The sequence below is a fragment of the Emys orbicularis genome, chromosome 1, assembly GCF_028017835.1.
Source record: "Emys orbicularis isolate rEmyOrb1 chromosome 1, rEmyOrb1.hap1, whole genome shotgun sequence".
Classification (NCBI taxonomy): domain Eukaryota; kingdom Metazoa; phylum Chordata; order Testudines; family Emydidae; genus Emys; species Emys orbicularis.
The window spans coordinates 108,252,928-108,267,948 of record NC_088683.1 but is presented as its reverse complement, the minus strand read 5'-3'; the positions used below and the strand labels follow the sequence as shown (position 1 = coordinate 108,267,948).

Here is a 15,021-nt window from a genome sequence, read left to right as displayed (position 1 = left end):
CTTTGGGGGCCTTTGGGCTGGTTCAGTTCCCTGACACCAGTATGGCCTCAAGCATAAGGTCTCATTCTGGTTCTCACCAGCCTAGTTACTCTTTGCTGAGAGACACCAACCTTCCAATTCCAGGTCTCCCCAAATACATCTTCCCCAAGTTCTTAGTTACCAGATACTCAGACCATTCCCCTTTGGTGTGTCACACCCAAGGCATGAAGTCAGCCCCTCTCCTCTCCCTCTCCCCCACCCCCCTGTTATTAGCTTACTTTGGCATATACATGCTCCACACCATTTGCACACTAGAGAGCTGCTTGGGGTAAAAATAAACAAAAAGTTTATTTAATAGAAAAAACGCAGCTTCAAAGATGAAATAGTAAGGAAAGCAAACATGCAAGTTACATAGAAAATAAACAGAGATGCAAGCTCAGGCGTCACACTTTCATATTCGATAAAATCTTTTTTCTAATAATAGTTACCGATGTCTTAAAAGTTTCCCAGCATAGATCCTAGCTACAGGAGGGATCCAGCGTTCATGAACAGTCTCCCACAAAAAGACATTCCTCCAAGTTCTGGATGCTCTTTAGTTCAGACCTCTTCCATTTTAAGAGTTTGCAGGGTTTTTTCCTTTAGTCACTATAGATATTCAAAATGTGGAAATTTTCCTTCTTTCTTAGTTTCCAAGGACTGGGGTTTTCTTTTCGGTTTTAAGCTGTTCTCATCTGCTATGATGGTTCCTCATTATTTTTTCCTGGACTGGATGATGGCTTGAAGTCAGGCGCATCTGTTTGGGGAGGTAGCCCCCCTCTGCCTGATGGGAGGTATTGCTGAAGTTGCACCACAGTTAGTTTCAATTTTCCACATACACCCCCCCCACACCCCTTCATAACCATAATCTGTATACATAGCTCATAATGACTATTTAGTTCAGTGCATTACAAGCTTTCATAAAAGATCTTACTTGATAAACTCTTATAGTAAAATAGCATAGTATATAATCATTTGGTTTAACTGTTTAGTTTGTTGGGTTTTAAACCTTTTTGTCCTCCCCTTGGAGTGTCTGGACCTAATTGTCACAGTGGGTTAGGTAGTAGTTGCCATACCAGTTGCCCACTTAACCTTTGGTTTGCATCACCCTGTTGCTGTTCCTATGATTTGAGAACAAGGATAACTTCTAGAGGGAGCAGTTTTCAACATACTTGTCTGGAAGGATGTTTGTTGGCATATAGCAATGGAGGGTGGTCACAATAAGCAGAAAAAATCCAAAGGTGAGGGAATGAAATCCAGCAATTTTGTATTGCTTATATCCAAACCTGTTCTAGCCAAGCCACTTCAGCCATTGATAGCCAGCTTCAGCTTTCCTCTGCTGGCTATCAGAAATATTCACTATGATCTTTTGGGGAGAAATGCTGCTGTGGATTGCAGAGAAAAGAAATTTGTGTAAACTCTTGTCATTTGAGGAAATAATAAACAGTCCTGCTTTTGATTCTTTAGGACATAGCAAACTCTAAACTGAATGGAAGATTTAACAAGCCCTTTCAGCCATCTTCTACAGTACCTGAATGGAGAACAAAGGACAATGATCTACGCCTTCTGCTTTCAAATGGAAGAATCATCAGGTATAAAAAGTTGCTTATGGATCACTTGTTCCCAGTCATTTTGGATTGGCGCGCACTCATTTTTTGACAGAGTTCTTCCCTTCTACTTCTGGTAGCTTGTGTCTTCCCTCACACTTACCATAAGGCTTCATGCTGAAAGCAGAGTGGAGAAGGGTCCAGTAGCACCTCTGTGCTGCTAGGGAAGCAAAGAGGTACTAGGATGGTGGGAGGGAAAGAAAAAAGGAGGTATCTTGCATGTGCATTTAGGTTGTATTAAATTCAGTTATTTGATTAAACTTCAAATTGTAAATATTTTTAAATCCACAGATTTGTTAGAAGGATAAAGTAAATACACTCCAAACAAAAAATTCTCATCAGAAATACCATAAGGTCAAATTTAATATGTTCAGAGTCCAGGTTCCAGGAGGAACATGAATGTACTAATAAATCTTCCCAAAACATGCTGACACAATTATGATACACAAAAAAGGAAGTAAAATGTAGAACCATGTGGCTGTTGCTGCAGAGGGAATGCAGTGGGAAAAAGTTTGGTAAAAGGAGAAGAAAAGGACAGACAGTGTGAGAATGAGAAACTTGCCTCTAAGAGAATATTGCAAATAATAAAGAATGTGAATGACTATTTTATGTAGGACTCTGTAAATAATATACAATTCAGTAAATAACGCTTGTAATATTTTAATTTCTTGTGAGATAGAGATGAGCGACGACCATTTACAGATCGAAGTCTTTACACGGCAGACAGTGAGGATGAGGATGACAGGACGAGGTCAAAAAAGACAAAGACTATTAAGATGGAAGACCAGAGCTCAGGGTTGGAAGGACAAGGGACTGCAGATGCCCAGAAACCACTGAACAGTAAGCTTGTTTTTGCTGGAACTAAACAATTCCGCATCCTTTTATGACCAGAACAAAGTCCACTTGTACTGTGAACCTTGTCCCAACCAACTGGAATATGGCTTTTCACCAAATGGTTCTTGCTTTAGGTACATTTGGCTAAGTGTGTGATATGTAGGTATGTAGATAATTATGAACCAGAAACTGGTGCCTCCATTGTTTAAGATTTGAGTTGAGCTTTTCACTTAAAGCAGGAATTCAACCTCTTTGTTACTTATGGAAAAATACAGGGTTATCCTTCCTAAAATTACAGCACTTACTCTGAGTAAAGAATAAATTTTCTGAGAATTTTCAAGTAAATCTGGTAAATAATTCGAGTAAAAATTAATTTGAAAATGGGTCCTTTAAGAAATTTAGCCCTCAGTGTCAGACTTAATTGAATAATAGACTTTTTGAACTTCCCTTATAGTTAAAACTCACTGAGATTTTGTGCATAGGCTGCAGTTGAAGAATTTAAGGCTTATGGTAATTTTTTGCCATTATTCTTCATAACTGAAGTTTTATGCAGAAACTAAAGAATAATCTCATGCAGAGAATTCCATGAAGAAACTGCCCTCTTTAAAAGAGCTGCCATCTTCCATTGTTCTCAATGGGGCTAAGGCCACAGTTTGTCCTTAGCAAAGATTGGCCACTATCTCCATTCACTTGTTCCTCAGAATGTTCCCTTCTGCCTCTTGACAACATAAGGAGCCATCATCTTCCATGGGGGCAGATTGGCTTCATTTTCACAGGGGGCCATGGTGGCAATTTTGAAAGAGGGCAGTTCTTTGTGAGTTTCTCTGAAGAAGATTTATGCACCAGTTTCTGCTGATAGATAAATTTTCAGTTATAAAAAGTAAAAAAAAAATCAATATGTTTTCAAAAGCTATCCATTGCACCAGATTTACTCAGTGGATAGAGCAGGAGGGAGGGGTCAAGTAGGGTATATGTGGATGTATGTATGCGCATGAAAGTTGTAGATGGTGCAACAGGGAGGGGGAAACTGCGGCAGGTCTGCGCCGGGGAATGTGGAAGACAGGTAGGGAGGGAATAATTTGCGATGTGTGCAGGAGAATATAGAAAGTTGCAACAGGCATGGAGAATTTGAAAGACAGAAGGTATATCCCAATTTCCTTCTCCCTCCTATCTGCTTTGCACTGCTCTGGCAAAACAAAGTAGCGGTAAAACTGGCTGGTGTGCTCTGGCTGCTTATAGGAACTGCCATACTGGATCAGACCTGACATCTATGTAGTCAAGTATCCTGTCTCCAACAGTGGCTAGCACCGAAAGCTTCCAAGGAAGATGTAAGGACCCCACAGTAGGCAAATGTAGGATATGTCCCCCACGTTACGTCTCATAATTAAAGATTGCCTTAAGCCCTTAAGCATGAGGTTTAATATCCATTCTAAAATTTGTTCTAGCATTAACGATGATAATTCTGGATTTTTTGTTACCCAAACGTCTGATCCCTTCTTGGCCTCAATGGTTTCCTATGGCAATGCGTTCTATAGTCCAAGTACATGTTGTCAAGGCCGCCGAGAGCTGGTTCGGGCCCCGGTGAAAATTTTTTTTTCGGGCCCCCCAGCAAGGGCAGACTGGCTAAACAGGGCCGATGAGAGGGGGGGGGAAGCCGGGCCCGGAATTTTTTCAGGCCCCACAGCAAGGGCGGACCGGCTAAATAAGGCCGACGAGGGCGGCGGGGGGGAAGCCGGGCCCCGGACTGCCGGGCCCTGGTAATTTGTACCAGCTTCCCCCCCCCCCCCCTCGTCGGCCCTGCATGTTGTATGATAAAGTATTTCCTTTTATTTGCTACCTTTTAATTTTATCAAATGTCCCCTTGTTCTTGTGTTATGAGACAGGGAGAACAGAAGCTCCTGATCTATCTTCTCTAGACCATTCATTATTTTCATCCCCTTTCTAAGGTGAACAGTCTGAGTCTCTTCATATGAATTTTTCCACGCCCCAAATGTTCTTGCCATCATTCTCTGAATCCCCTTTAATTCTTCAATATCCTTTTAGAAATGGGCTGACTAGTACTACGTTCAGTATTCTGGATGAGGCTGTACCATAGATTTTATATAATGGTATTATAATTTCCATATTGTTCTCCATCACATTCCTTATCCTAACACTTTGTTTGCTGTTTTTCATGGTAGTTGCACATTAAGCAGAAGTCTTAATTGAGCTGTCTATAGTGATACCCAGGTCCCTTTCCTGAGTTGATAGTTAGAACCTTATAAGGTGTATGGTCGTCCCCCCCCCCCCCCCCATGTGCATTACTTCACTATTATCAACATAAAAATTCATTTGCCATTTTTGTTGCCCATTCACCTAGCTTGGTAAGGACTGAAATCCTCTTTGGTCTTGACTAACCTAAACTGTGTGTTCATATCTGCAAATCATTAAAAAAATCACATGGCAATAGTCTCCTTGAGATTCTTGTTTAGTTTTCGTGTATGAAACTTTTAATTAGAAACAGCAAGGAAATTCCAAGACAAAAACTGTTAAGATGTAGTTCAGATTGAGACTACACATCAGTAATTTGGGGTAAAGGCATCTAGAGAGAGAGGTCTCTCTTAAAAGGAAAGTGGCTTCACTAAATAGCATAACATAAGGTTTTATAGATTGTTTTTTGGACATTTGCGGGGGCTTTTGAAACCAGATGTTGAAAACTAAATATATGTGATTGTTTTTGAAGGTGAATGTGAAATGATAGATTTAAGAACTAATTTTGTCCTTTATTTCCAGTGTTCTTTGAAAGTGTGAAATCAGAACTCAGGAATGGATCCTCAGAGTACTCTGATATTTCTGATTCAGAAGAATCTGAGCCTGATTGCACTACCCAGGTAAATGCTAGAGAAGGAAACAGGAGTTGGTCAAATGAAAATCAAAATAGTATTTATTTATATTCATGTATTTAAATCTCTGGGTATATGTACAAAACAATTTTAAAAATCCATTCATGCACAAATTGGGCCAATATCTAAAACTAAAAACTATCGCAAATTTGCTCCTTACCTAAATCTCTCACTCACTCCAATACTGGAATGTCACTGTCACGATTTCTTGAGTGAGGATCTTTGAGAGTTGGATCACAAAGGGGATTGTGTAGGATAATAGGGAAACCAAAGTGTATACGCCATGAGCTCTAGTGAGGAAGGTATGTAACAGCCTCATTCACATCCCATTCCAGATATTGATCTTGCAGGGAAAGTGTTGTGTGATTTGGGGCAGGTGGCTTGTTATCCTATCCTGGTAAAAAGGAGATGGAGGTGACTGTAGGGAGAATCTGAAATATGTTCTGAGCAGTCCTGAGGAAGGAAGTGCAGAACAAGCTAAGCCTGCGGAAAAGGCTTAAGTTTAGCTGCTTTGATTTCTTTGACGATAAAGCCAAAGCTCAAGAATGGGGATGAGTTTTGACTATACACTTTTTAAAAAACAGGTTGGGAAAGTACCTTCTCTCACGCCCTCAATTGCTTTTGTAAGCATAGTGCTCCTCTGTAGAGACTCTTCTGTAATACACATGCTGTTTTTATAAGTCTTGCTTGTGCTCAGCACAACTCGAAACATATGTAAATGGTAGATGCAAATATAGCAAGGCAGTCGTGAAAGTTCTGCCAGGAGTCACTGGGAAGCTGCGGCCTCAGTCCTCCTTTTGCAGTCAGCCAAGCATTAAACTGATTTAGAATTACAGAAGAATTTTTGAATTTCAGTAATGTGCTTTTGGACTGTTAAGTGTTACTACTTTTTCAATGAAGGTTAAGTTGTGTACTGAATACTTATGACCTTCAGGAGTTCTGTCATCTTTATCTCACTTTCATTGTCTGAGTAGGGGGTAGAGACCTTCTTGTCATGCTTCTGTTTGCATTCATGGATGGCATCTGCAGCAATTCAACTCAATATTTTATTGGTTATTTTTTCAGCTGTAGAATCAGTAGCATTACGTAGCAATGCGGTTTCCCCTTGGATATATGTAGCCATTATTGAATTATTTTTGCATTGATGTTGATGATGATTCTTTTAGCTCCACCTGTATTTTTTCTTTTCTCTTCATTTACAACATATAATAGTGTTTTTGGCATGTTTAAATTAGAGCTGTCCATAATCGGTTAACTCACACGATTAACTAAAAAAAATTAATTACGAGTAATTGCAGTTTTAATCGCACTGTTAAACAATAGAATACCAATTGAAATTTATTAAATATTTTGGATGTTTTTCTTCATTTTCATATATATTGTATTCTGTGTGGTAATTAAAATAAAAGTGTATATTATTTTTATTACAAATATTTGCACTGTAAAAATGATAAAAGAAATAGTATTTTTCAATTAATCTCATACAAGTACTGTAGTGCAATCTCTTTGTCGTGAAAGTGCAACTTTCAAATGTAGATTTTTTTTTTTTTTGGTTACATAACTGCACTCAAAAACAAAATAGTATAAAACTTCAGAGCCTACAAGTCCACTCAGTCCTACTTCTTGTTCAGCCAACCACTAAGACAAACAAGTTTGTTTACATTTTTGGGAGTTAATGCTGCCCTCTTCTTATTTATGGTGTCACCAGAAAGTGACAACAGATATTTGCATGGCATTGCAAGATATTTACGTGCCAGATATGCTAAACATTTGTATGCCCCTTCATGCTTTGGCCACCATTTCAGAGGACGTACTTCCATGCTGATTACACTCATTTAAAAAAATAATGCATTAATTAAATTCGTGACTGAACTCCTTGAGGGAGCATTGTATGTCCCCTGCTCTGTTTTATCTGCATTCTGCATATATTTCATGTTATAGTAGTCTCGGATAATGACCCAGCGCATGTTCATTTTAAGAACACTTTCACTGAAGATTTGACAAAACACAAAGAAGGTACCAATGTGAGATTTCTAAAGATAGCTACCAGGGGCGGCTCTTTGTATTTTGCCGCCCCAAGCATAGCAGTGAGGCAGCCTTCGGCGGCATGCCTGCGGGAGGTCCGCCAGTCCTGTGCCTTCAGCATACCCGCTGCAGAATTGCCGCCGAAACCATAGGACCAACAGACCTGACTGCTGCCCTCACAGCGACCGGCAGGCTGCCCCCCGCAGCTTGCCGCCCCAGGCACGCACTCGGTGCGCTGGTGCCTGGAGCTGCCTCTGATAGCTACAACACTCGACCCAAGGTTTAAGAATCTGAAGTGCCTTCCAAAATCTGAGAGGGACGAGGTGTGGAGCTTGCTTTCAGAAGTCTTAAAGAGCAACACTCTGATACAGAAACAACAGAACCCAAACCACCAAAAAAGAAAATCAACCTTCTGCTGGTGGCAACTGACTCAGATAATGAAAATGAAACCTGTATCAGTCCGCACTGCTTTGGATTGTTATCAAGCAGAACTCGTGAGCAGCATGGACGCATGTCCCCTGGAATGGTGGTTGAAGCATGAAGGAACATATGAATCTTGAGCACATCTGGCACATCAATATCTTGCGACGCTGGCTACATCAGTGCCAGGAGAACGCCTGTTCTCACTTTCCGGTGACATTGTAAACAAGAAGTGGGCAGCATTATCTCCTGCAAATGTAAACAAACTCGTTTGTCTGAGTGATTGGCTGAACAAGAAGTTTTATTTTTGGAATGCAGGTTTTTTTGTACATAATTCTACATTTGTAACTTCAACTTTCATGATAGAGATTGCACTACTGTACTTGTATTAGGTGAATTGAAAAATACTATTTATAGTGCAAATACTTGTGTTCAAAAATAAATAAATATAAAATGAACACTGTACACTTTGTATTCTGTTGTAATTGAAATCAATATATTTGAAAATGTAGAAAACGTCCAAAAATAGTTAAATAAATGGTATTCTATTGTTTAACAGTGCGATTAATCGCGATTAATTTTTTTAATCGCTTGACAGCCCTAGTTTAAATCTGTGTTTATAGGGGGGCTATATCCAGGGTGAAGTATTTCAGTTGCCATCAAAGAATGTAACAGCTTTCTTCTTCAAAGAAGTAGTGGGTGCTCCACTGTAGGTGTACTTGTGTCCCTGCGTTGTTGATCAGAAAACTTTTGATAGCAGTGTCCGTTCGGCCTGCACATGCACCGTCCCCTCCTCATGCCCCACCAAAAGGCTAACCAGCGCGCACAGGAGAGCCCCCTCAGTTTCTTCTCAACCGCCGCTGGCTAGAGACGGAGCCATTAGCGGTCCGTTTGAGGATCATTTTCTCTCTTTCCTTCAGCATTTCAATAGCTAGTTAATCCCCTTTTTCTCTTAGTTGTAGATTTTCTTTATTTTCTCTCCTTCCTCTTTCCCCCCAAAAGAAAAGACTTTTAGTTCCCCTTTGTCTAGGGCCCTTTTTCCTCCAGCGCGGGATATGCCCGGCTCACTTGGTTTCAATAAGTGCTTCTTGTGTAAAGAAGCCATCCCTCTAGCAGCTAAACATTCTCACTGTATCCACTGCTTCAGAGAAGAACACATTTCTCAGAAGTGTGTTCTCTGCCAACAAGTCAAGCCCAGGTCTCGGAAGGACAGGGAGCTGAGACAAAAACTTATCCTGATGGAGGCAGCTCTTCAGCCTCCGCTGGACCCATGCCAGGAGTCACCCAGATGGCACAAATCTTCCCCATAGCCCTGGATATTTAGGGACTATGGGTCAAAGAAAACAGCCGCAGACCCCTCACGTAAGACTTGTAAAAAGAGAGCCCCGAGCCAGCCAAAAAGGATTGCTGTTATGCTCAATATCGTCGGCACCAAGACAGTCCAAACACGGTACCCATAGCTCATGAGGGTCAGAAGCGACAGGTACTGTTGATGCGTCTAAAGGCCTGATGGGCATAGGCACTGAGCCAACGGTCCGGTAGATAAGGACAAAGACAGAGACCATCCACCACTAAGAAGATGCTGCCAGTACGAGCAGCACCATCGGCACTGTCAACAGTGAGCCACCTAGCCTCGGAGCACTCGACATGGCCAAAATCCCCTATTCCCTCCAGACCAACTCACCAACAACTGCCATTGGCACTGGTTTGGTTAGCACCACAAGAATTCTGGCACTCAAGAACTCATGGTATCCGATATACTAGAGTCTCCCTTGATCGGTGCTGGGGCTCCGGTACAGAGTCTTCTCCGGACATGGGAATCTTCACCAACAGTGTGTCACGCACCTCTACTCTCTAGTGGTGACTCAGATACTGAGCTGGAGGAGGTCGTCTCTGACCACTCCTTATACTCGCCTTATGGTGCCCGAAATCAACCTGGGGCTCCCCAGTAGTCTCCTCCTCTTGCTCCTCAACCACCATGATATGGCCAGCCATGGGCACCACCACCAGGCACTATCACACTACCCTAGCGGCCCTACTGGGATCCATGGGCAGCATATAGACTTCACATCTCCCTGGCATCCAGCGTGTAACTCACTGTGAGCCCTTGAGACTCTCCCCCTCAACCATGACATTCAGAACCACCGAACATCCGGAGGAGATCATAGAAGAACCAGAGGGCAGATTTGAGGAGGAAATCATGTCAAGGACCAATATCTATTCCTCCCTAGACAAGGCAGGGATGGCCTCTCCACCATCCTCAGCTGATGATTACAGGCTATTTCAGGATTTGGCTAAAAGGGTAGCAGACACACTGCAGATACCCATCATAAGCTCCTGGATATCTTTTTACCTCCTCTAGAGGTATCTTGCACTCCTGCTCCTCCTCCAGTATAGTCCTCCCAATCAACAAGGCCCTTCTGGATCCAGCCAAGACTATTTGGCAAACGCCTGGCATCGGCCATGTAAATGGGCCAATAAAAAAAATACTACATCCCGGCTAGGGATACAGAGTTGTTTTTTCTCATCCTCCCCCAGTTCAATTGGTGTGGATGCTGTAAACTCCCAGAGTCACCAATACAAAGTGAGATCCACCTCTTATGATAGAGATTGGAAACGCTTTGACCTCTTCGGGGGGGAAAGGCCTATTCCTCTGCCACATTGCAATTTAGAATTGCAAACTATCAAGCTTTAACAGCAAACTTATTTATCAGCTCCCAGAGTCACACCATGATCAGTTCCAGGCCATTGTCAATGAGTAGCAACTAGTGGCCAAAACAGTGCTCCAGTCAGTGTTTGATGCAGCCGACACAGCAGCTTGGTCCGCTCCTCTGCAGTGGTTATGCGGCAAGTGTCCTGGTTGCACCTATTTGGCTTCCCTAAGGATGTGCAGACTAGTGTAGAAGACCCTTCCTTCGAAGGCACAAATTGTTCGAGAAGGGATTTATGCTCCTGGACAAAAAAAAAGTTTAGTTCACAATCTCAACATAAATTACCGCACTTCGCATTATCCAGCCCAATGTTTCTATGAGCCTCAGAGAAAGAAATCCAGGTTTTCTAAACATAAACCATCAGATCCGCAGCTTTCTGTGTCACAACCATTTTCCTCAAAACATCAATTTTGACATGTTGGTTGAGGCATCGACAGATCGTTCCTCCCACACACCCCAACACCAACTGCAGCTGACCAATCCATTGCCCCCATTTGGTTACTGCCTTGCCTCCTTCCACAACATCTGGGAATGTGTATAATATCAGATGGGTTTGGGTCCTGGAAATCCATCCACAATGGGTACTCCATCATTTCAAACCCCTTCCCCCCCGCCAACACCCTTCCCCGTCCCTCTTCAGGGACTCTTCGCACGAGAGTGTATTACGACAAGAAATAGATCTTCACCTCATCCTCCTAGGAGCCATAGAACTAGTACCTCAACATCTGCGAGGCAAAGGTTTTTGCTCTCATTTCCTGATACCCAAGAAGAAGGGAAGTTGGAGACCCATACTGGACTTCAGAGCTCTGAACAAATTTGTCAGCTCAAAAATTCAGGATGGTCACACTAGCAGCGATTATTCTATCTCTGGAACAGGTAGATTGGTTTTCGGCCCTTGGCCTACAGGATGCTTATTTCCACGTATTGATCCTACCTTCCTACAGACAATTACTCAGATTTTCCTTGGGCCAGGACCATTACCCATACAGAGTACTCCCCTTTGGCCTCTCATTGGCTCTGAGAGTATTCCCCTAGGTACTCTCTGTAGTGGTGGCTCTCCTATGCTCCCAGGAGATCATGATCTACCCCTACTTAAACGATTGTCTCCTCAGAGCCTGCTCCTTCAATGAGGCCTGCCAGGTCACTCAAACCGCAATAGACTTGTTCATGGAACTGGGTCTACAGATCAACTTCCAAAAGTCAACCTTCGTCCCTGTAGAGTGCCTGGAGTTCATAGGGGCCGACCTCAACTCATTACAGGTGAAGGTGCTCCTGCCTCAGCACAGGTTCCACACCTTGACTACACTCTCATAGAGACAATATAAAACAGCCCTCAAATATCAGCCAGGCACTACCTCCAGCTTCTGGGGCATATGGCGGCAGGCACATCTGTGGTATCTCATGCCAGACTTCACATGCGGTGCCTCCGAATGTGGTTCAGCTCGGTCTACAGACCAAACAGAGAGAGATTACACAAACCTCTGTCACTACCCATCAAGGTCAAATACTCTCTGGACGGGGGAAAAAATCCAGGAGATGTCTTCACGAGGATCCCTTTTTTGCAGACTTCTCCATCATTACTTCTTACCACCAATGCATCCCTCATAGGATGGGGCACACATCTAAATGACCTTATGACGCAGGGTAAACGGTCATACACGGAGATGTCTTCACATCAACCTCCTAGAACTCAGGGTAGTCAACAGTGCCTGCACCCATTTCCTCGACAAATCAAGGGAATACACACAAGTATCCTAATAGACGACATAGTATGTATGTGCTACATAAATCAACAGGGAGGCACCAGATTGCCCTCCCTTTGTTATGGAAGTTATGGAACTCTGGTGCATTTCCTACAATGTCACTTTCTCAGCAGCCTACTTTCCAGGAGTACAAAACTTGATAGTGGCCAGTCTCCCCTCTACTTTGGAGTTCTTGTTAAGGACTCTGCGGTAGGGAAGGAACCGAGTGGGGTTTGCCAGCATGCACTGGTTAGCCTCGTGCGGGGGGGAAGGGCACGAGGAGGGAACAGAGCATGTGTGAGCTGAATGGACACTGCTATCAAAGTTCTCTGATCAGCAGCACAGGGACACAAGCACACCTACAGTGGAGCACTCAGAGAGAGACATCTCAAAGAGCCATCGTTACTGCATAAGGCAAGTAACTTCCTCTTGTTAAAGTTAGTTGTTGGCCTTTCAGTTGTTATAGCATAATCGCTGATCTGTCACTTTTTGGGAGGCAAAGATTAACAGACTTCTCCTGTAAATGAAGCTGATATTGAAAGGACTGTATGTATGTTCTTTGTTTGTACAGTGCCTAGAACAATGGGATCTTAGTCCATGGCTGGGGTTCTGAGGCACTACAGTAATACATATATTTAATAATAAAAAGCTGCTGAAAGGCATGGAACAGAGACCTAAATTATAATCCCAGTTATGTTTTGAGAAAGATAGTGGCATCTAAAATCTCATCATTTGCCTTTTCACAGATTTGAAATTAGAGCCTAAAGTTTTATAGTACCAAAAAAAGTGTTCATGTAAATACTTCAGAATTTCAAAAAAATTAAATTCCCTCCCACAGTAACCTCCACTGAGGTTTTTTTTGTTTAAAAAAGACAACCCAATCCCAGATTTTTCACAGCCTTGATTTCTGTTCTGTTGATAAAGGTATTCTTCCACTTCATCAACACATCAGTTTGTTAGGGTACTTAACATATAGAAATCTGAGATTTATATTGCTTTAGTAATCTTTTGTTCTATACTCAATAAGCAATATATAAATTCAACAGCATACATCCAGAGTATATTTCCATTACAGAACCAAAAAAGGGGCATAATTAAGATTGGGTGGGCACTGTAAGCCAGCTGAGATGAATAATGAATGATGGATCATCTGACATGCAAACTGGATGTATTCTTTAATTGTCTATTTTCAAATTTTAATTTTTGAAGATAAAGTGTAGAGTTTTTGTAAGACAAGGTAGGTTTTTGGAGGTGTTAGCTGTAAATCTCTGAAACACACTTTCAACCTTTTTGACCAAATTTGATAAAATCGGATATATTAGACCTGTATGTGTGTTCAGTGTTATGGCATTCTTTGCACTATTAGCTATTTCTGAGAAACGAATTAACTGGAAGATGGAGAACCTTTAAGTCTAGATTAGAATAGCAATTAGAGCTTTAGAATTGATGATCATCATCTCATGTACTATTTGCTCTTGTTCTAGCTAAATAATTCCTCTACAGAGGAGTCAGAAAGCTCAGGTGATGAAGAGAAACAGGAGGTAACATCAAATTTCAAGGAGGAAACTAAGATGATAAGGGACCTCTGTCAAACTACCCAGAAGCCATCTAAAAATGAAACTCCAAGTAAAGGGTGAGATAAATGATGTGGGAGGTCTGGTTTATAAATTGATAAGAACTTCCAGACAAACATATTTGTAAGCCTTTGTTTAATATGAATATAAAAATTATTTCCTTCAGTGAAATTAAAATTCCCTTATGTACTGTCTGATCTGTTTTTCTAGGGAATGTCCTACCTCGACAAGTACAGAAGAAGAAGCTATTCAGGGCATGCTTTCTATGGCAGGATTGCACTATACCACATGTTTACCAGGTCATACACAAAGCACAGACTGCACAGATAAAAGAACCTCTCATCAGGAACACAGAAGTTACCCCAGAAGTAAGCATAAGGACAGGCAGCCATCCCAGAGTCATAAAACAGAATGTGGTAGGTACTTACATTAACTATCATTGCCACACTATGTTACACTAGGGCTAAGATTTTCAAAAATAAGTGCCTAAAATTAGGTTCCTAGTTCCATAGTGAAGTTCCTAAATAAGTCTGGCATACTTTCCAGAAGTCAGTGAGATAAAAGTGTGCTCAACACTTCTGTAAACCAGGCCAAATCTATTTAGGAGCCTAACTTTAATGAGGCCTTAGCTGTCAACCCAAAAGTTTCTTCAGCACCTTTTGGCTTTACAGGAGTTACACCGGTACGGATGGACGAACTGAAAGCTGTAATTCCCTCCAGGGGAAAAAGCTGAAAGCAGTAGTTCATAAGATCTCCCTAACTGTTGCTTTCATGGTATATGCCTCACTAGATAAACCTTAGATTCTCAGTCTGCTTGATGGCTTCTAATACTGTCTCTCTAAAAAGCACATATGGATTTGTTCCTGGAATGCAGATGTAAAGGCTAGACAGTTAATTGCTGCAGCCTTATTCTCATAGGGAGATCAGTTTGGTAAACCTTAGAAAATGCTATAGCTGAAAAGCAGCTGATAAAGGAAACTTTTACCTTTGGTGAAATGAAAAAGGAAAAATCACAGTCTATTACAGGAACGGGGAAATCATTTTGTAGTCCACAATATTCAGATACCTACAAAAATAGTTTGGAAAAGGAGAAAGTCCTGCAGAGTTGGAATAGAAGATCTATTCAGAGAAAAATACTCTATCCAGGCTTATCTCCATACACACAAGCACAGTGTGACTAGATGTGGCCTCTGCAAGGGTGTAGCTCATCA

The 15,021-nt window shown here is 41.8% G+C and overlaps 1 protein-coding gene across 1 annotated transcript in view; it reads left to right on the top strand.

The window, feature by feature from the left end:
• The window catches only part of KDM7A (lysine demethylase 7A), a 97,962-nt gene that overhangs the window by 77,331 nt on the left and 5,610 nt on the right, over window positions 1-15,021 (top strand). Inside the window, exons 13-17 of the mRNA XM_065413755.1 lie at window positions 1,483-1,607; window positions 2,302-2,462; window positions 5,229-5,326; window positions 13,721-13,869; window positions 14,021-14,226. Coding sequence (XP_065269827.1) covers window positions 1,483-1,607; window positions 2,302-2,462; window positions 5,229-5,326; window positions 13,721-13,869; window positions 14,021-14,226 — 739 coding nt within the window. The remainder of the gene's footprint in view (window positions 1-1,482; window positions 1,608-2,301; window positions 2,463-5,228; window positions 5,327-13,720; window positions 13,870-14,020; window positions 14,227-15,021) is intronic.